We start from the raw sequence: 20818 nt of genomic DNA, 5'->3' as shown, positions 1-20818 counted from the left end.
ATGCATACACAAGAGACACATTTATTTACAGTAACACTTCACAATCCAAAGGAACAACGGTGTGATTTACTCTGTGCGCCGACCGGTCACTTTGTTCATTTTCTGCCTCAGAGATCATACTGATTGTCATGGGCACTAGATTTTCCATTACACTGACCCCACTTCTATCATGACTGCTGTTTATCTGCCTCTCACATCCAGCAGAAAATGAGACCATTTATCTAAAGGAAGGCTGTCTGGCTAACTTACTTCTCCTTTATGGCTGCTTAGTAAGGTGCTCCCGGGTTTGGAAATAAAATATTAATATAGATTACCTTTATTACACAGCATGTAATAAATCCTTCTGAAGGATCTAAGTTGTTGGACTTGGAATGTTGCAGCAGGCTGTGTCGCCATATTTCATCTTTGAATGTTACAGTTTGGCACAAAACAATGCTGCAAGCAACATATAACGGTGCATCTGTTATGAGGGAATTGGGACATTTTGTCCTCAATAAGCGTTCATAAACATTCAGTCTGTTTCATTATAGGCTACGGTTTAATGTTTTTACATCATTCATTTATTATTTTTTTGTTTTGCTGAATACAGGGAAAAAAATCATGACACAGTGAAAAAGGAAATGGCCCATGAGGGATGTTAGAAAAAAAAAAAATAATTTGGCTGTCGAACAAATGATTGAAACACTTGCTACTCACATCCATTTCTGAGCAGAATATTTCAGCAAATGTGACTGTAGGATGCTCTGCTGCTGTTGCTAAGCGACAAATTACTTTTGCTGTAAAAGACCACCCCCCACCCACACACACACACACACACACACACACAACAAATAATCACAGACTCCATTCTGCCTCCATTCCTCCCTTTTTGTCTCCAATGATTGATGATAATTCAATGATCAATCAAAAAGCCCTGTCAGTGTCCCACCAACGAGGCCAGATGACACTCTTAACGAGCTACTGTCACACACACACACACACACACACACACACACACACACACACAGTGCCTACGCAGAAGCATACGCAGCATAGGAACGAGTCAAACCTCACGTGAACGAATGTCTAATAGGCTGGAAAAAACATAGAAATGCATTTGTTTTGATTGGCCACACTGTGAAGGTGAAAACAAGGGTACAGTGTCTCCTATCTTGTGAAGCCTCGGCGTCCTGTGAGGGTCCATTTTGCCAACAGTCATGGATGTGTGCATCACCATGACAACTGTGGAGGGTTGTGTAATGTGAGGTGCATCTAGGCGAACAAAAAGACACCTTTGTGGACTGACGTCATCCAGCCACTGCTACAGTTTCAACCATCTTCACCTGTATTTTATATTTTATCTTCATCAGCTGCAGCAGAAATAACAAACATCCATGCATGATTCTTGTTTACACTGCTGCACTGTACGCTGAGTATTTCCTTCCATTTACCCGCTGTGTTTTCAGAAATGAACACTTCTCTGCAATCCTGTTTTTTGGTAACCGATTAAGATATAAAATCATGTTTAAAATACAAAAAAAGCTCTCATGCTTCAGCTCTACATGAGAATTCCCCTGGATTATCATGGAGCAAAGATTCACAATAGATCTTTGAGCGTTGAAAGCTTTAGAAAAGGCCCTGCAAAGAGAGAGAAAGAAAATCATATTTTTTCAAACAGTATGTCTTCTGTGAATCTCTAAATGGCTTCCCGTCTCATCTTCTCCTATGCCAGTGTTTTCCATTTCAACACCTATTAATCAGTGCTATTGCTTTTGTCACCATGGAAACTGGACCTGCTGCATGTCACGCAGGTCTGGAGGGGTTTTTCACAATAGCCAGACTGACGGCTCCCGTGGCTGCATCAGGTCAGCGAGCCCACCGAGCGCAAAATCAGACCCTGCGAGACACAAAAGCACCTCTGTCTGTCTTCCCCTGACCATCACCACCACACTGTCTCCTCACCCCCTCCCACAGTCATCATTATAACTGATCGCATCACCACAGCTTCTCTCTGGCCATCTTAAGACAAAGAAACTATATACTTTATTGAAGAGCAGTTCCTCCTTTTAGCCGTATTACAGGCTGATGCAGAGGACTGTGCAGTCCAAACACTACTATAAGCTAAAGGGGGAGTTCCTCATAGTCTAGCGCACAAAAGCGTTCCCAATGCTGCTGTGTGACCCGCACAGCCCTGCAGATTACATGTGGAGTCCTTTGAGAAAGAACGAGGAGGGAATAGAGTATCACACTGAGCAACAACTCGATGAAAACACTCAGAGATCAAGATCTTTATCGCTCAGACAGAAGCGATTCTAAAAAATACCAACCACAGTCTGCGGATCAGTTCCGTACTTTTCACTTTACATTTCAATATGGTGAAAAATTGCAAAGCGAAGACACACATTTCAGTGTCTTGAGAGCATTAATGAATCGCTGACAGGCATTAAATCAATATTATGGATCGAGGCCAGTCAGAAATGAGTGCAAGAGTCCTGGACAGCTTCTTTATTCAGACTAATCAGCATCCAATACACAGGGAACCCCATGTTACTCCACGAGAACCCATAATGCATTATGATTTGAGCTTGAAGACGATGTCAACAGATGATAGTAAAAAGAGAGAAAAAAAAAGATGAACTTATTCCAACCACATGAGGAGACTCAAAGAGGATGGAGATGGAGAGACAGCAGAACTGAAAGAAGAAGAAGAAGAAGAAGAAGTTGGAGCTCCAGGGTACTCACAGTGATCTTGGTCTCCTTGACCTCCTTGATCTGCCTCCTGGCTGGCGAAACAGAGCCGGGGGGCTGCGGGGTGAGACAGGAGGGATCGTCAAAACTCTCCTCAGTGTCAAAGCTGGCTTCCATCGTTATCCCTCTCACCTCCTCCTGCTTCTCTATTCTGGGAAAGCCTCACTCTCTCCTCTCTCACTATTTCCCTCCACGCACCGAGGCTGCCTTCAGACTCACAGGCTACGGAGTGAGTGGAGAGGAGTCGCGTTGCAACGGGGGGTGGGGGGGGGAGGGTGTGTGGCGTTGGTAAGGTAGCGTTAGAGGTGGGGGTGGGTGTGTGTGTGTGGGGGGGGGGGGGTGTAGGAGGAATCTGTGGCGGCTGTCGGAGTGTGACGAAGTCTAGCCTCCGGTTAAGCTGCTGTCACGCGAGTTTTTAAGGATGAAGGCTGCGAGGAGATGGATGCTGCCTGCGAGGGGCTCTGCGTCCCCTTCACCCCCACCCAGCCTCACCTCCACCCCTCACCTAACGATGTCCATGCAGAGAGAGAGAGAGAGAGAGAGAGAGAGAGAGAGAGAGAGAGAGACTGCTGAGCGAGACACCGAGCCAGCTCATGGATGGAGATGCTGGAGTGTAAAGGCGAGGATGCAGGGGGGGGGGGCATAAAGAAAGAAATAGTAAGAAGAGGAAGAGTAGGAGGAGGTGGAGGAGAAGGAGGAGGAAGAGGGGAATTTACATGATCCCTGCCACACCTCCCTCCTCAGAGAGGCAGATAGTGTGGGAGGAGGGAGCAGAAGTGGTGAAGGTACCGGTGGTGGGGGTTGGTTTGATGGAAATGGTTGAATGATGATCTTTGATGATGATAATTACGATTGGGAGGGAAACCAGAGGAGGAGGGGAGGAGAGAGAGAGCTGGAGGGAAAACAGGCAGCCAATGAGATGCAGCCTCTCTGATTGTGTGTTAATGTATTGGAAGAAATGTGTGTGTGTGTGTGTGTGTGTGTGTGTGTGTGTGTGTGTGTGTGTGTGTGTGTGTGTGCTTAAGATGGAAGGGGTTATAAAAGTGGGTTGATGAGGCAGATTTAGGACTGTGTCAACATAGTGCGCAAAAATATGAAATATTTGTGTATTTATGTGTTGTCAACGCTATTCTCATGTTTACTGTAAGTATGTGCGTGCAAGACGGCGGCTGCTACATCGTTATCATCTCTCTCACATGACAGCCCGAGGCATCAAACACAAGCTGTGTGCAGAGCGGCTACGGCGGCACACGTGATCAGCAACCCCTCACACCTTCTCACAACATCCACCTGCGCTGGTCCAACAACACCATCACAGCCAGAACAAACCCGCATGAACGAGCACAACAACCGCGTTCTCACCTTTGCTGCACAGAACATGGCGGCGGCCAGCTTGGACCACCACAATCCCAGTCCAGGTTTTGTGATCCGTGGTCTCAGCGCTCCCAGTGTGAGCTTCTACTGTCTTGGCTGGCCTCCTTTCCAAAACTGACAAACTCTGACAAGTGGGAGTCCAAATTTCAGCTGCCCATATGGCACCAACATGTCTGTCCATCTATACTCTCCTGTGTGATCATGAAACGGTATGCCCTCATCTGACTCGTAATTAGTCACGTGGGTTGGCATGTAATCAATGTTGGCCCGGGTCCATCAGAGCTGTGGGAGCGGCCCTGCTTTCAGTAGACAGGCAGCTTTACATCATGGAAACACCAATATCAGATTGTGGAAAGAATTGTTGAAATGGGAGAAAGCACCAAAAGTGGATTCAATGTTTTTGCACTAAGGCCACTCAAGACAAGAGGATAGAGATTGTGAATGTGGATGGGGAACTGCTTAAAGGCAGGCCTACAATGACTAGGATTTTCTTAAATGACAATGTAAAGTCTAATAAAAAGTAATCCCTCTCAATCATCACTTATGACCCACTAGAAGCGTGTGGCAGTGTCTGTATCTGCAGAGACCCTGCCGTCTGCCGAATATTTCTTATTTTGCTGTGTTTGGAACGTTTCTGAGCATCAACCTCTATAAAAACGCAGAGACCAAGTGCCAGATCGTAAGCACACGACAGACAGACAGACACAGCGCAGAAAAAAAGCAAATATAGAGAGGCAAAATGCCAAGTGGAAAAAGCTTGGTCCAAAACTAGAGAGAATCTGGGGTTGGCTTACACTCGCTGGGGAGGAGGGGTCAACTTTGAATGTTGTGTTTACAAAACCCAACTGAAAGATCTACCCATTCTGTCTCAAAGCTTTTAATTGTTTTTTCAAGTTATCGTTCATATGAATACTGTGAAAAATCAATTCCGAGTTCCCAGAGTCCAAGGTATTGTCTTCAGATTGTTTTGTTTTAAAAAAAAACATTTTCATATTCCAATTTTACGACAATTTCAATTTCAATTCTTTAATTTGAAGACTTGCTGCTTTTCTTAAATAATTACTAGATTATCAAAGTTGCATTTTCTGGCGATCTACAAATCAATTAATCCACTTATTGTTTCAGCACTATGTAAAACCATGAAGGGAAACAGCGTAACATATCAGACTTACACAACACAAACATGAGACTGTCCTCCCAAAAAGAACGACAGCATCAGTCATTTCAGCTATTTACCAAAAACGTGTTTATGTTCAAGTGACAAAGCCTCTAGCGGCCGTAGTAATTATGACGAGAGGAAAGGAGGCTGTCGGGTGATAATAAAACAGAGAGACAAAGTCCGCAGAAGGAGGAGGTTGAGGTGGATGTGTCAACAAAACATCCAACTTTTCCAAGGACCACGGTTCATTTTTGAACCCAATGTCATTATTTTTTACAGCATGACTAAGATCTCGAACGTGTTTTGTTGTTTAACTCGATGGACTTGTTGGTCGATGACCAAATCAATTAATCCACTTATTGTTTACTACATAAAACCATGAAGGGAAACAGACACTGTGAAACAACTTCATCAATATGTGAAGCATCAGACTGAAGACAGTCTGAACCTCTTTGTGTGCAAACAAAGCCGACCCTTTTGGCTTACCTGTTTGATCATGGTGGGTTTCCTTAGAGCAACATCAGTGGCCTCTGTGGGCTGACTGGTCTTTGTACTGCTGTGGCATCCATTTGCTGTGGACAAAACAGATCATTGACCATAAATTATTGATCAAAGCGACAGCTGGACTCTTACTTTTGTACAATAACTTCACATAAAATGGCCAGGTGGGAAGCGAGGCGAATCGACGATTTGAGAGGCGACACAATTACAGCAAAAAAGTCACATTTTACTGAGATTTTGACATCTAAATATTGCCTCGTCCAAGCTGTGGTTTGCATTTTTAGAGCAGACAGACTTTGATTTGTTCTCCCTCACAACAAAATAATGACTATTTCATGCAGCTTTTGTTTATTGGCAGTTTAAAGCCAAGTGGAGCATTTGTTGATTTTTTTGTCTTCTTGTACCAGAATTATTATTATTTCAGGTTTCTACAGTGTACATTCTCTTCCCACATACATATATCCATCCATCCACATATTGAAGGAATGACATTTATTGGCCTCCCCTTCACTAATCTGTAGTAACGTCCACGGTTTTTATCCTTAAGGGCCCTTAATGGTTCTTCATCGCTTGTGATTCATGAGCTGTCTGCTCATTGCATATCAAATCGTCCCATCTCCAGCTGACGGTAAACACGTGAGCCCAGCAGAGTGCGACCCCTGAGGCCACACATTTTACAGCCGGGGATGCTGGGCCACATGACTTAAAAGTGACATTAAGAAATCTACAACCTTCGTTTACCTCTGTTACTGACCAGTAAATGTCAGAAATAGAAGTAATATTTCACCTGTGAGGGCTGTCAATTGTTTTTCGGCGTTAGCTTTATGATGAAAATGGAGAAAATATTCAGCTTCACAGAAACTTCTGACTTGCTTGTGGCCCAATCCTAAGCAATTAAGTAAACATTTAACATCAGTAGAAATATAGTCTATATCGATGACGTTTCATTTACAGGATAGTTCTGGTGCGCCAGATGTCCCTCATTTTTGGCCGGATGTCCCTCACCTTCTGCTTTTTTTGTGTTGGCATTCGAAATTCTTAGAATTCAATTAGAATGATTTTACCCCAGAGAGCAGCGAGAAGGTGAGGGACACTCACTCTGCAGCTTCTTCTGGGGACCAAAATGTCTCCAGAAGTAATTACACACAAAAAAAGGAAAAGAAACAACTGCTCGACTTGAAGAATCTCAGTTGACTGAGGGGTCACCGACTGACGATTTGAAAATTTGACTTTCAGGGCGCGGCTCTAGCATGTTAGAATCTAACTTTTTAGGGTTTATTTCGACCAAACCATAGTTGGTTGAGTTGTGAGTTATTTTGTTTATTTAGCTTATTAGAATAAAAAAGCTAAGAGGGATTTGTGGAACATAGCAAACTCGAATGTAATATAAAAGTGGATTTGTATTGTTTGGAACACTTTTGACTATTTGTGCATATTTGTAGGCTACATGTGTTCATGCATGCACATATTCCTGGGATGCCATGGCATGTGTTCAGCAGTTCAATGTTATCTCATCTACTTCCCCTTGCATCACTATTTCTGTCTCTCTGGACCAGTTGGATAAATCCCTGGTTTCCTGTCCAGAGGTTGGAGGAGACGTCCAGGCTGCTCAGATCTAAATCTGGCCTTCATTAAACTTCTCTCTCTCTCAGGAGGATCACACTTGTCTGGTTGAATGCTGACAAACTCCCCTGCAGCTGACTCATTTTTCCTCTAAGTGTGTTTAGGCCACACGCCAGCAGAAAGAAGAAAACCATCTGCTATCTGCTAAGATGTCGTTAGCGAATATGCTGGCAGCGATTGAATACAATAAGCCAGTCGTTAAGAAAATGTAGGATTTACTCCAGTAGTGAGGTTCGTGATAATGTAAGACACAGCAGAGAAATGTATTACAGGGGATTTGTCAAACCTTTTGGGAAAATGTTACTAAGACTCTTGGAAAAACAGTGTGATTATTTGTATTGTGTCAAACTGCTTGAACTGCTCAGCTGAAGGAATTTGTTTCAGGATAATAAGCAGCACAGCTGCTGATGCCAAAAGGCTAAATCTGTCTAACAGGAATCATGTTAAAAAATTAAGTTATGACCTGTGACTCCAAATGGAAACAATGTTCATGGAAAGAGCAATTTACCCAATGAATACAGATATTATAGTTGTCATCAGCTCTCTATCTTTGTCATTCCCAACCTCTAAAACCTCTATAAAATATAGATATCGATAGATATATCTATTTTCAGAGTTTGTGCTTCTTGTACTGTTGTTTTGTTTTCTACATGTTAGTGCCTTTTAGAAACTGTGTCGAAGAACAGGTGGGCTGAGATGATAAAGGCTCAGTTTTACCATATGGTGAGGAGTTCTGCTGTGCCAGCGGCCTCTGTGGGGACTCAGTTAACAAGGAGGGATGTCGCCATGTTGTTTCTGGAACGACACAAACAACAGGAATAATGACAGCTGAAAAAGAAAATGTGCCACAATTTCACACATCAGCTCCCTCCGCACATTGGCATTTCTCTGCACAACCTTCATCTCCACTACTTTTGAAGTAGTAACGTATAGGGCTGCCGCCTGGACGTCGAAGATTTGAATCATTAGTCAGAGACCCCTTAGTTGACTGCGATTCTTCAAGAAGAGCCAACATTTTTAGTCGTGCAGCTACTTCTGGGGACATTTTGGCCCCAAGAAGTAGCTGCAGTGGACCCGGACGGGGGTCTGAGTGTGAAGAAGTGGAAAGAGGCGTGGAAGTGGCGAAACCCATGTGAAACAGATACAAGAAATTACTTGAGTTGGGGTGTCTCAGTTCTAAACCTTCTCTGGCTCTACACACCCAAAGTGGCAGATTTTCAATGCTCCTGTTAATGTGAATGTTGATGACATAATGTACACTGTTACTTCATATATCTAGTTTTTTTCTTCAAATCCCCATTTCTCTCTCATTGTCATAATACGTTATGCATAATGCACTCACATATGAGTAATGCTTTCACCTTTTTCAGACCTATTACCAAAGTTGTGCTTTCATTGCCAAAGGCTTTGGGCATGCTCAGAGCAAGCGTGGGGCTATTCCAACATAGTGGCCTCTTGAGCCAAGCGCAATTAAAACACCATTTTAAAACTATTATATCGGCCAGTAGAATATTGACAAATATATAATAAGCAGCAACCGAGGATGTTTTATGTCGTGCATTAATCCAGAATTATGTTAATATCTATGTTACACAGTACCACTAAAACCACACTAAATATATGAATATCAAAGTTTGATGGGCAGAATGTTGTGAATTGTACTGAGCACATTCATGTTCCTCAGGGGATAGACCTTCTCCATTTTGGATGCTCTATAAGATGTTTTCTAGCGCCAACCTCAGGTCAAAATGTCACCTTGCACACAAATTATATCAAAATCTAACTGGGTGATTACAATAACATTTTTTTACTTTACGAATAACAAAATATTAATAACATACACTTGATTTTCCTTGCTGTATGCTTCTTGCCAGTCTGATATAAGCACAGGAAATCTGAAGTTCTTCTTTAAACTCCTCAAATATCCCTTAAATATCATTCAGTAAAAGTAAAAACAGAAAGTGTTTAACCTTGTTGTGCCAGCACTTCAAGTAAAGTCAAGGTCTTTCCAGAAAAATAAAACAGGAAGAATCTTGTCCATATACTGTATGTATACCCTGCTAGATGATTTCTATCTTTCTTCCTATCACACACAAGTAATCAAGAATCATTCCACTTAGTAGAGCAGGAAGTCCTTTACGCAATACGTGAATCAATGTTGATGTTACTCGGTGGATCCTTAAGTGCAATCAAGCAAACTCAAAGCACAAATGTCCAAATGTGTATGATTGGATGCTGAAATTCAGGAATCATGGACATTTGTTACTGTAATGTGCATATTTTAATTAAGAAACACAGTCTCTAAGTATAGGTGAGCATTTATGGTATATATTTTTTTTTTTTTTTTGGGGGGGGGGGGATATATATATATATATATATATATATACCATTATATTTGATATTTTTGTTATATTGCGGTACTAAACTATATATTGTAATTCTAAACTACGACATTTCCCCTTGTGCTACATCTCATATCCCATACTATATCATACTGTACTATATTTACTATATTATGTATATACACTATATTATAGTTCTATTATGATTCCATATTAATACAGACAAACGCTAAGGATTTTTACTTGTATATTATTAATCATATTATATATAGGCTGTTGACATGCTACTGCTGTTACTAATCACACCACTGTCACTTTTGCCTTATAATTGTGTCATTAATTGTTCTTGTGTGGTTTCTATTTTTATTTTTGTTTTATAAAGCTCTAATATATTCTTTTTACTTTCTCTATTTATCTGTATTCATTTCTGTCCTTGTGCTGCATCAACAACCACATTTTCAGTCAATAAAGGCTTATCTTATCTTGTGGCTGATAGATTCATTATTCTATCATATTAATTGCTATGTATTGCCACCAGCCTATACTGTAACAAATGTATTGATACACAATCACATTTGCCTCAGCTCCTTCTTGTAATTCTCTCTCATCGTTCCAAATCCCACTGTCATATTCTCAACTCCAAAGGGATTGGATGGAAGGATTTCAACTGATCCTCATTTGAGCACCTCCTCTATTAAATGACACAGACTAAAAACAACAAGCAGCTTTCTAATAAACACTGTTAGCGTGCGTCTCTATGACACATGGTCTCAGTAGCAGCTTTTTGAAGCTCCACATTCAGACACGAAACAACAACAAACTGTAACAAAATAAAAAGTGAATGCTGCAGCATATGGCTGCTGAATGTAAAAATAGCTTTTGGGTCTTTTGTTTTTTTCCTGCTCGGTGTGTTTGTGTGTGTTTGTGTGTGTGTGTGTGTGTGTGTGTGTGTGTGTGTGTGTGCGCTGTGAGCCAAAGTGCAATCCCTGCCAGAGTTGTTGTTGATGTAGCCTTTCTTCTCTTCTGTCCCATGGGAGACTGTCCTATCGCCCTGGATTCATTCCCAAATGAGGTGTTAAACACACATGCACGCACACACATATGCAAGTACGCACGCACGCACGCACACACACATACATACACACACACACACACATACACACACACACACACACACACACACACACACACACACACACACACACACACACACACACACACACAAACACACACACACAAAAGCAGATGTTTGTGAAAGGTCACCTGCCTTCCAGCCTCTGTATTAATATAACTCTTCTGTCTCTTGTTTGATAGCAGTGTATTAGAGCATAAGAGGAAATATCCCTCCACCTCTGATTCCACAGATCTCACAGCTCAGATGCTGGGTGTGCAACACGTTTAAGATAATTAGATTAAAGTGGATCGAATCTGCAGGCCAGTGTCCACATGAATGGACTGCTGAGACACGATGATGGGGAGGAATGATAATGAGTCCTCATAGTTCGCAGTGTTGAGGCAGTGGGAACTGGACATGATAAGCAAACTAAAACACGAGTTGATACAGTTCAGTACATGGCTACTGAAGAGAAATACATGACTTCTGTGTCTGATGGAATCAACAGAGTGCAGTTTTCATTCTACATTCTAATGTGTCTCAAAGTCAGAGAAATAATATGATTGGTTGATTAATCTGATCGAGCTACAATAACAAAGTTCAAAGCTTGTTCATTTGTTCTTGTTTTGGTTTGCAGGGAAAACCTTATTAGCATTATCTTTATTTTGCAACATCTATTATCTACATTTAACTGCAGAAGTATAATACGACAATGATGCCCCATTTAGTTTGAGAGCTATTGGCTGCAGCTCCTGCAACTCATCTGCAAAAAAATAAAACTTTCTTGAGTGACTCTTACATTTCTTTAAAAAGTACATTTAAAAAAGAATTTGTTTATTAGTGTTAATTTAAAAATGGGTAGAAAATGGGTATATAAGTCAATAATACAACAAAACACCAAGTCGACAGCCACGCTAGCCACTCTGTGAGGCTCAACAATGTTGATGTTTATAATGTTTACTATGCCATCTGTGTTGTCTGTGTGAGCTTGCTAACATTTCCTAATTAGCACTAAACACAAAGTACAGCTGAGGATGACAACAAAGTGTTGTACGAATTGAAAGTTTGAGCTAATGATGGGGCTAGATGCAAAGTTATCCTGAGGGAAACGTGAATAGTTGTTGAGAGTCATCGTGGCACTGGAGGAAAAGTCAGTAGGGTTCATCTCTGAGTATTATGAATGTCTGTTAAGGATTTCATGTCCATCCATTAAATTGTTTTTATATTTCAGTCTGGACCAAAGTGGTCGACCGAGAGATGGACGTTTGTAAGGGAAAATCTAAAAAAAGTTACATTTACAATACAAACACTTGCTTTTTCTTCCTATTTTTCTTTTCACTTTGTATAAAGACACTTTCTGACCTGTATGGTACACAAGATTACCTTTTCTTTTCTTTAAAGTGTGGTGATCAGTGTCCTCTTGCAGGAGAAAACACAACGTACTTTGGATGCTTGTGCTTGTTATATTCCGGTGAAAATCACTTTATATCAAGCATTTATAAAACTTGCTAAGAAGAAAACAAATATATTTAGTATTATTCATTAGAGAGCTCTAACAGTGATCACAGCTCCATAGTTACTATTTTTCAGATTGATTTATTTACAGATTAAAGAGCCAGAAGAATCGTTGGTCCAACTCAGTCATGATGTCTTTACCATCATTTGACCATCATCAACAAAACCGTGCCAATGCTTTATGTTTTCAGGCGTGGCTCTCACCTTTACTGCAGCTGTTGACGTAGTACCTGAGTCCCTCAGGTGACGTGTAGCTCCTCCATCCTGGGGGAAGAGGTCGGCTGTCAGTCTCCTGCCTGAGTGCAGCCGAGCTCACGGCCGCTGGCTTCTGTCATAAACAAACACTCATTTCACCATAAGCATAAACAAAGCATGTTTCCTGGTGTTTACTTCCTGTAAAATATCATCATAATTGACATAAACTGGGCCTTAAAATCTACAAGAACAAGATCATATTCTCTTCTCTGCTTCTTTTCATAGTCATCAGATTCATCTACCAACCCTTATAGAGCTGGCTCAGGTTTGCCTTGGACCAGCTCTTAATAATGCTGCTATAGTTTTAGACTGCCGGGGGACTTCCTTTGACACACTGAGCTCCTCTCTCCTCTCTGGAGATGCTTGTTACTAACTTAGCTCTGGAGCTTATTCCTCGGAGTCCTTATGTTTTCTCACCCCTCAGTTTTCCTTGGATTAGGGTGGCACCTAAATCATGGTTGCAGCTGTCGCGTGGTCCTGCTCGGCACCCTGCTATGTCCTGTTGCGCCCTGCTATGCCCTGCTACACCCTGCTACGCCCCACAGTGCCCTTCTACGCCCTGCAGTGCCCTTCTACGCCCTGTAGTGTCCTGCTACGCCCTGCAGTACCCTTCTATGCCCCGCAGTGCCCTGCTACGCCCTGCAGTGACCTTCTACGCCTTGCTTCGCCCTGCAGTGCCCTGCTACGCCCTGCAGTGACCTGCTACGCCATGAACTACTACAACTACTATTTCTAGTCATAGTTCCATTATCTTTATTGTTACTATAATTGCCACTGTTCATCACACCCCCAACCGGCACCATCAGACAACTGCCCAACGAGAGCCTGGGTCTGTCCGAGGTTTCTCCCTAAAAGGAAGTTTTCCTCCCTACTCGAGGTTTCTGTCTAAAAGGAGTTTTTCCTCGCCACTGTTGCACTAAATGCTTGCTCTTGGGGAATAATTGGAATTGTTGGGTCTTTGTAAATTATTATATAGTGTGGTCTAGACCTACTCTATCTGTAAAGTGTCTTGAGATAACTCTTGTCATGATTTGATACTATACATAAAATTGAATTGAATCATTCTTACAATATTACACAATCCAACACAATGGCCCAGAAATTGATGCTATGTTTGTGTGTAGGTTGCATTTTATTGTAAGATCTTTTAAAGGAGGAAATCCAGCTACACAATATTTGCAATAAACACGATTGTCTCCTTATTGTCTATCCAGTTACCATACTAAGTGCTACTGATTTCCTTGAGGCTACAGGGAGTCATGTTGTATGAGAATAATCTGTTCTAATTTAGTTCATAAATCAAGGATATATACAGCTGTATCCATAAATGAAAAATAACTGCATTCTGGTATGATGTTTGCTGAATAATGTGGACATTAACTATTTAGGATCCTGAGGGTTGTGGAAATGTATACTTTAATTTATTAAGGGAACATTGAGTAAAAAAGTCTATAATGTGATGCTGCTGCTGCTTCATTAAAGTTTATTCATTTCCGCAAGCTTGCATAATACAGTAAATGTAAACGTAAATGTAGTAGTCATGACACCCTCTGCAATAAGGGATGTTATATTATCATCAAATCCCCATTTTGCTTTTCAGCAGTTCTCTAAATAATGGTGTTATTCATATGGTAAAATATGATCCACTAAATGGATAAATGATAAATACCGCTCCACCTTATCAGCAGTCCCCAGGAGCCTCCACCACAGAAGCTGCACAAGCTGTATACTGGGCCACAAATTACTGCAGTGTGCTTTACAAGGAAAAAGACACTTTTAATCTGCAGCGATCGCTGGCTGGCTGTTCATTTTCAGATGCAGCGGTGCATGGCCATCTTAGATCTGTCTGCTGAACTTTTGAATTTCAGGACGGTGCACTCCAATCAGACATCTGAGGGGAGGTGGGCGGATGTGATCGGACAGATATATAAATGGGGAGATTATTAGCAGAATGATAAAGGAGTCATATCATGGTCTTTTGCTCGCATGGGCAACAGGGCAGAGTGGGTGGACAAAGCTGATTGATGTGTAACATTAAAGGGACTCATTTCATTCTCTGCTCCTGATTTAAGTTTGCAGTGAGAGCAGCAGATAGCTTCTGCTGTGTGTGCTGCAGTATTTCAGCTGCTGAGGGGAGGTTTGCTGTACAGAAAAGATAAGTGAAGACCTCTCCTGACAGCTAATAGTGACCCATACACTGTCAGGCCATCCCATCTTATTTTATGCTCCAAACCATAACTGGGAAACAAATGTGGAACAGATAGACTAAGAATGAACCTCCTTTTACAGCTTGCATTGCATTTCAAGATCCTGGTAGGACTGGATGTTTTTCTGTGTGTTTACTTTGTGTTTATATTGACAGTTGACACGTATTCACAACTATGATAAGATAGGTAAAAACAGATTGTTTATAATTGCCTTAAAATGCATCAAAAGTCCTAATATAGACTAGCAGCTCTGTGAGGCTAAATGCTAAAGTCAGCAGCACGGCTAACTTCTGTTACCTTTCATTTATCACAATGTTTTCTGACATTTTAAACTTTAGATTAAACAATTAATTGATTGTGAATTTCTAGTTACTAGTGTCAGATGGGATGCAAACAAGCATTCTCTTTATTTTTCACTGCACTATGAATGTTAAACTATTTTTTTTTTTTTTTAACCTTTATTTATCCAGGTAAGTTAATTGAGAACAATTTCTCATTTGCAACGACGACCTGTACACATTTATACCTGGAAGCTGCCCAGTACAACCACAGTCTGACCTGGCCACTGAGCAGCTCCACTGGAGCGGTTGGGGTTAAGGGCCTTGCCTTGATCAAGGGCACCTCAGTGGTGGTAATGAGGGAGGGACAAGCACTGCCCTTTCACTTTCCCCACACAGATTTTTTTTATCCTGCCAGCCTGGGGATTGAACCGGCATCCTCCCGGTAATAAGCTTGCTTCCTTAACCCCTAGACCACCACTCCCCGTACTTCACGTACGCGTAGAATGCTTTTGGACATCTAACTATAAATCTTGGATGCATCGGAATCGGAGTTACAAGTATAGCAGCAAAATCACCAAGAAACTTCTAAGAAGCTTCTAAACCAAAAAACTACACAATCAAACATGTTCCAACGGAAAACTGGAAACTAGGGAGAAATTATTAACAACATCGACAACCAATAGTGTATGTAAAACATAAACAGCAGCATCTGTTGCCTGGTGTTGAAGCCAAAGTGTCGTGATCAGACGTCTAGCGGGTAGGATGCTGGGTAGTTTAATAAAACAATAGTGCATTATATATTACAATTGTGATATTTTGAGAGTAGAATCTGAATCTGCAACGTTCTCTGTCGTGTGTAGTAGTACAATGTTTTCCAATGAAGTATAAGTACACAGTAAGTCAGTAGTATATAGTTAGTTTCTTATTGTGCTTTGAGAGCCTTCTGTATTATTTCGGGGTAAAATGGTTCTGGAGAAAGCTACAAGCTGCAAAACAAGGGGCCAATCAAATCAGCTCGTTCCAAATAAGCACGTTTTGAACGGGCACTACACTGAATAACTACACCAGAAGAGTTTCATCTGAATAGTATTTGTAGCAGACTTTAATGCAATAAAAAGCATCTATACTACATTTTTTTCACTAGCAAGAAAAATGTAAAGAATCCCCACATTGTGACTGAATGAACCATAGGTTAAAAGCTGCAGTGGGTCGAATGCAACAAAAAAAACAACGCAGAATTTGAAGTGGAGTCAGACCTCTTTCAGCTCTCCACTCTGTCGCACGGGAAATGCATGCGCAGAACAGCCAATAGGAATGCTCTCTCTCTCTAAAATGACCTGTGATTGGTTAAAGTCTCCCGTGACAGCTAGATTTTCTGAAGCCTAAAAACAGAGCTAAAAAAAGGTGCAGAAGTCCACTTGAATTACAATAAATTGATAGATTATTATGAAATGTATGTCCAACGACACCAAAAATAAAGTGCCTACCACAGCTTTAAAGATAAACGCTTATTTCACATGGTTTCTCTGGTTTGCAAGAAGAAGAAGTGCAGTCGAATGGTATCTAACCTTTTATGAAAACTCTTTAAAAAACGACAACAACATAGATCTGTAAAATATCACTGCCAAATCCCACAATCCTCTGGGGTGCTGCTCTAAATGTAACCCTGAAACCAGGGTCTCCACTCCACTCCTGTTAGCTCACTTCTCTCTGAATAGGAAGAAACTAAAAAGACAGGCTGTGTCAGAAGGGAAGATGCCTCTTGCTGCTTTACTGAGCTTCTTCATGAAGACTGACAGGGAAAGAAAGAAGCATTGAAATTCCTTTTCTACCTTGAAAATGAGATTAATGAACCTCAACCTTCTTTTAATGGTGCAGGGGAAGAGCGGATGTTTACATTTCTGTGCCTTTTGTCCTCCGTTTCTGCACCTTATTCACAGGGTTATATCATTTTCAGTTCCCAGGGGCCCATTTTATACAAGAAAAAAAAGTTGTTTTTGTACTGTAGAAAAGCAATGACATGAGACAGGCAGCCAGGGGTGGATTGGCCATCTGGGCTGGTCAGATTTTTTTTTTTAATATACAAATAAATTGTCTTTCCAGGCCGAGGGCGCATAGGACGGGTTTTTATCACTTGCACGATTTCACTATGGTTATAATAATAATAATTATATTAATAATAATAATAAATATTAAGCATTTGGCCAGTCGGCAACGGCCAGCCTGGTCCCGAGATGGGCCGACCGACCCATCCAGAGGTTACTCAAATTGGGACGTTCAGTCAAAATCAAGCACATCACCTTCAAACGGGATCTCCGTTTGCAGGGTTCAGGCTGTACCGGACCCTCCCGGTGATCATGCTGCTCTGGGGACACGCTGCGTAGCGAAGCCGCTGTTGACGGGCGCAGAATTTTGTGATTTCCTTGCCATAAATATAGGTGTTTTTACCATAAATTGGTGCCTAAAAATGTATCAGAATGCAGGAATTGAAGTCTTTTACCCTCAAAACTTTATGTGTTCCCCCAAAAGCCAATTCTGAGCAAGGAAAAACCCTGAAGTATAATCACACCCATAAAAACATATTTAAATTGCAGAATTAGAGAACCAGACAGACAATATGTACAGTGTCAACAGAGAGAAACACAGACAACCGAACAGACAGACAGTGACAACAAAGAACAACATACTGTAGAGACTGACAGTATATAAACAGCAGTATGTGCAAATTTGTTATAAACGTGTGCTCTTTAAAAAGTAGTAAGCATTGTTTGCCAATTACTTACATTAAATGTTTAAAAGTCTGTTACATAAGGTACTGCTTATATTATTTCACCATCTGTACACAAATGTAATTAGTGAATGCACGTGTCCGTGGGTGGGGCTGCATGGGCGTGGTAATGTGGGCTGGTGTGGCTACAGTGCCAGGGCTGAATTTTTGTCCCAGTCCGCCCCTGCAGGCAGCACTAAATTGTGGAGCCAGAAATAATGAGGAAAAATATGTTAAAAATAGGGCATCTCATTGCTAAAAAAAAAATGGATAAGCCATCTTATATTATCAAAAAGGAAAAAAAGCTTATGTGTGTAATTTGAGACACGACAAAAGCAAAAAGCACAATTTTTCACATGGTTTATTTCCATGTCCCGAGGCAGCTGCTGAGAGTTTCAAACAGCAGTGATTATAAAAAAAAAGAGGAGGGCTCATAGAGGAATGTACAGTCACTCCACACAGGATGCTGATAAAAATAAAATAAAGCAGAGGGCATGAACACAGCAATGAGGTCTTTATTCTCATAGAGGCTACATACTGTATAGCAGCACATTACTCAGCCTAATGGCAAGTTGGCTTTTGTGCCTCCGAGGGACGCAGAGCTGTGGTGAGGATGTAAATCAGGAGAGACTGTATTGAGCCTGAGAAGCATTTGGCATCTTTAAGCTAACTCTTTGAAATACTTTGACAGTCGCAGTGTATGACAGAAGATGCTAACATTTTTGTGGGCATAAGAGTCTACAGCCATGCCAGCTCTGTGAGGCAGTGCTTAGGCACAGTGGTGCTCTGAGCTAAATGCTAACGACAGCAATGCTGACAAGTCCTTTTGGATCAGCTGGAAAATGCATTGTCACAAAGCTGAAAAGAGGGCTGTTTTTTCTGACGCCATGAAAAGTTTACTTTTTAGAGATACGTGGTTCTCACAGTGACGCTACAAACTAGAGCTGGGAAATACGGAGAAAATCAAATATGATATTTTCTTAAAAATACCTCGATAATGATATTGCGGCGATATTGTAGGGTTGGCATACCCTGGAACTCCAGAGTTGTCGCGAGAGCACAATTTGAATTTGTTCAGCGAGTCACTCTGGCATTCAGTAATGATGCTCATTAACTATGCCCTTGTAGCCGAGCTGCACCAATCACATCAGTGTATCTGATATAGGCGGGCCAGAGGCAAGCTAAACAGATGACGACAGCGATGTGATGTCGAAGTCATTAGTAAACATTGCAAGATGGCTACGGATGAACACCAGTTGTTCAGCAAGAGTTTAATCTACCAGTTAGCTCCGCTGGTAGCTAAGCGTATGGGTACGCTCTGTATACGTCACCCCGTGTATTGTTGTGATTGGTCGTAGTGTTGTCAAATTGCGTTCAGTGAGATTTTCAAATGCATGCTTGGTGCCGCCCCTCGAGTTGGGCCATTTTCATTACTCATTGCCAGACCCTTAATCTTTAGGATTTGGGTCTGGATTTCCAGGCTAGGATTGGCAATTGGTGCTTTCACAAAATATTTACACAGTGAGATTTATGATAAATAATCATCACTTATGTGAATACAATGACTAAGTGGGTAATGGAAAATGATAGAACAGCTAGTAAGTCTGTTAAGTTCACAAAATTACATCATACTGTAATGCAGCCTTTAAAACCAGGAAGAAAACAACACTTGTCAAATAACAATATTATGATATCCAAAAGATGATATAACGATTTGATATAATATTGATATTGATATACAGTATTGCCCAGCCTTACTACAAACATATGAGGATCTTAATGAATATGATTCATTGCTGTAGATTAAACTACCCAACAGTATATATAAAGGAGTTAAAATTAGCACAACCTTAAAGCTTTAGACTTTTTGATATTATTGAACGTCAGTTACATTCAAGCCATTCAAAGCTAATTAAGACTATCAGCTCCACACAACTCTCTCTGGATTTCTCAGTATGGCTATGTTCAGAAGTTTGTGTCGTCCGGCGACTTTCGCGCGCAGAAGGCTTGTATCATGTGGACGCGGCAACAGTTTTGTTGTCATTACTTAGAATTCCTCATGGGGGAGACAGAAACTACGTACTATAGCTTCAACATTACATCAAAATGCAACAATACATATAAATGCAGCGGCCATATTAATTAAGAAACATCAGATATAATATGAAAACACTGACAGGGAAGATTTTACTGCACAACGAGTACATAAAGTACATTTTGCAGAATACAGTTTGAATGCATGACTTTTACTTAGTATTTTCATAGTGTGGTATTAGTACTCAGTAAGGATCTGAATACGTTTATTTATTCTTAAAATATTATGTATGTATTTTCTCTTATATTTCAAAGTCTGTTGGAATATTGGCTATAATTGTTCTACTTAATATAGATGCAAACACTTCTTTAAATAGCACATAAGGTAATTAAAAGAAGTTCTTACCATGCTGCTACGCTGTTATACTGCAGAACCGTATCAGTCAACAGGCCACTGGAAATATGAATGAAAAGACAGAAGGGATTATTGGATGTCATACTGTCCATTATGATCCAAAGCCTGCAGGGTCGCAGCTCAGAGGGAATGGAGTAACACTGAATATCTTTCAAGCTCTTTTTCCACTTGTAAAAATGAAAAAGGCCTGGCAGAGGGTCATGCTTTGGTTTTGTTCAAGACATTTTCTATGAGTCTTTGTTGAGCAGAAATGTCCAGTGGTCCTCACTCTGTCAGAAACACAAAGGAGGACACTGTCCGACGGAGCTGTGATGTACTCGGACACAACAAGGACTTTTCTGTCTTCACTGCTTGTTCTCTTCTGTTAAATCTCATTTGGACTCTGGATGTAGTAAGTGCTAGTCTGGTTATATTCAGTTCAAACAGATGAGGCCTGTCTCTCAGGAGAATAAAGCCACTTGTGATTACTTTGCCGGGCCTTTAGGGAGCTTAAGCAAGATTTAA

The 20818-nt window shown here is 41.1% G+C and overlaps 1 protein-coding gene across 3 annotated transcripts in view; it reads right to left on the bottom strand.

Moving 5' to 3' along the window:
• Positions 1-20475, bottom strand: part of gas7a (growth arrest-specific 7a) — a 39439-nt gene extending 18964 nt beyond the window's left edge. Inside the window, exons 1-5 of one of the 3 annotated variants that reach the window (XM_035996438.1) lie at positions 20306-20475; positions 12560-12683; positions 8102-8179; positions 5747-5832; positions 2722-2784 (exon numbers count right to left, since the gene is read on the bottom strand). In XM_035996438.1, coding sequence (XP_035852331.1) covers positions 2722-2784; positions 5747-5832; positions 8102-8179; positions 12560-12683; positions 20306-20308 — 354 coding nt within the window. In that variant the 5' untranslated portion in view covers positions 20309-20475. Of the gene's footprint in view, positions 1-2721; positions 3233-4089; positions 4334-5746; positions 5833-8101; positions 8180-12559; positions 12684-20305 lie in introns of those variants that run through there. The other 2 variants (XM_035996439.1, XM_031319002.2) reach the window with 2 other exon arrangements.
• Positions 20476-20818: the final 343 nt, after the last annotated feature.

The sequence above is a fragment of the Sander lucioperca genome, chromosome 21, assembly GCF_008315115.2.
Source record: "Sander lucioperca isolate FBNREF2018 chromosome 21, SLUC_FBN_1.2, whole genome shotgun sequence".
Taxonomy (NCBI): Eukaryota; Metazoa; Chordata; class Actinopteri; order Perciformes; family Percidae; genus Sander; species Sander lucioperca.
Note: the sequence above shows the minus strand (reverse complement) of the source record. Positions and strands in the feature narration are given on the sequence as shown.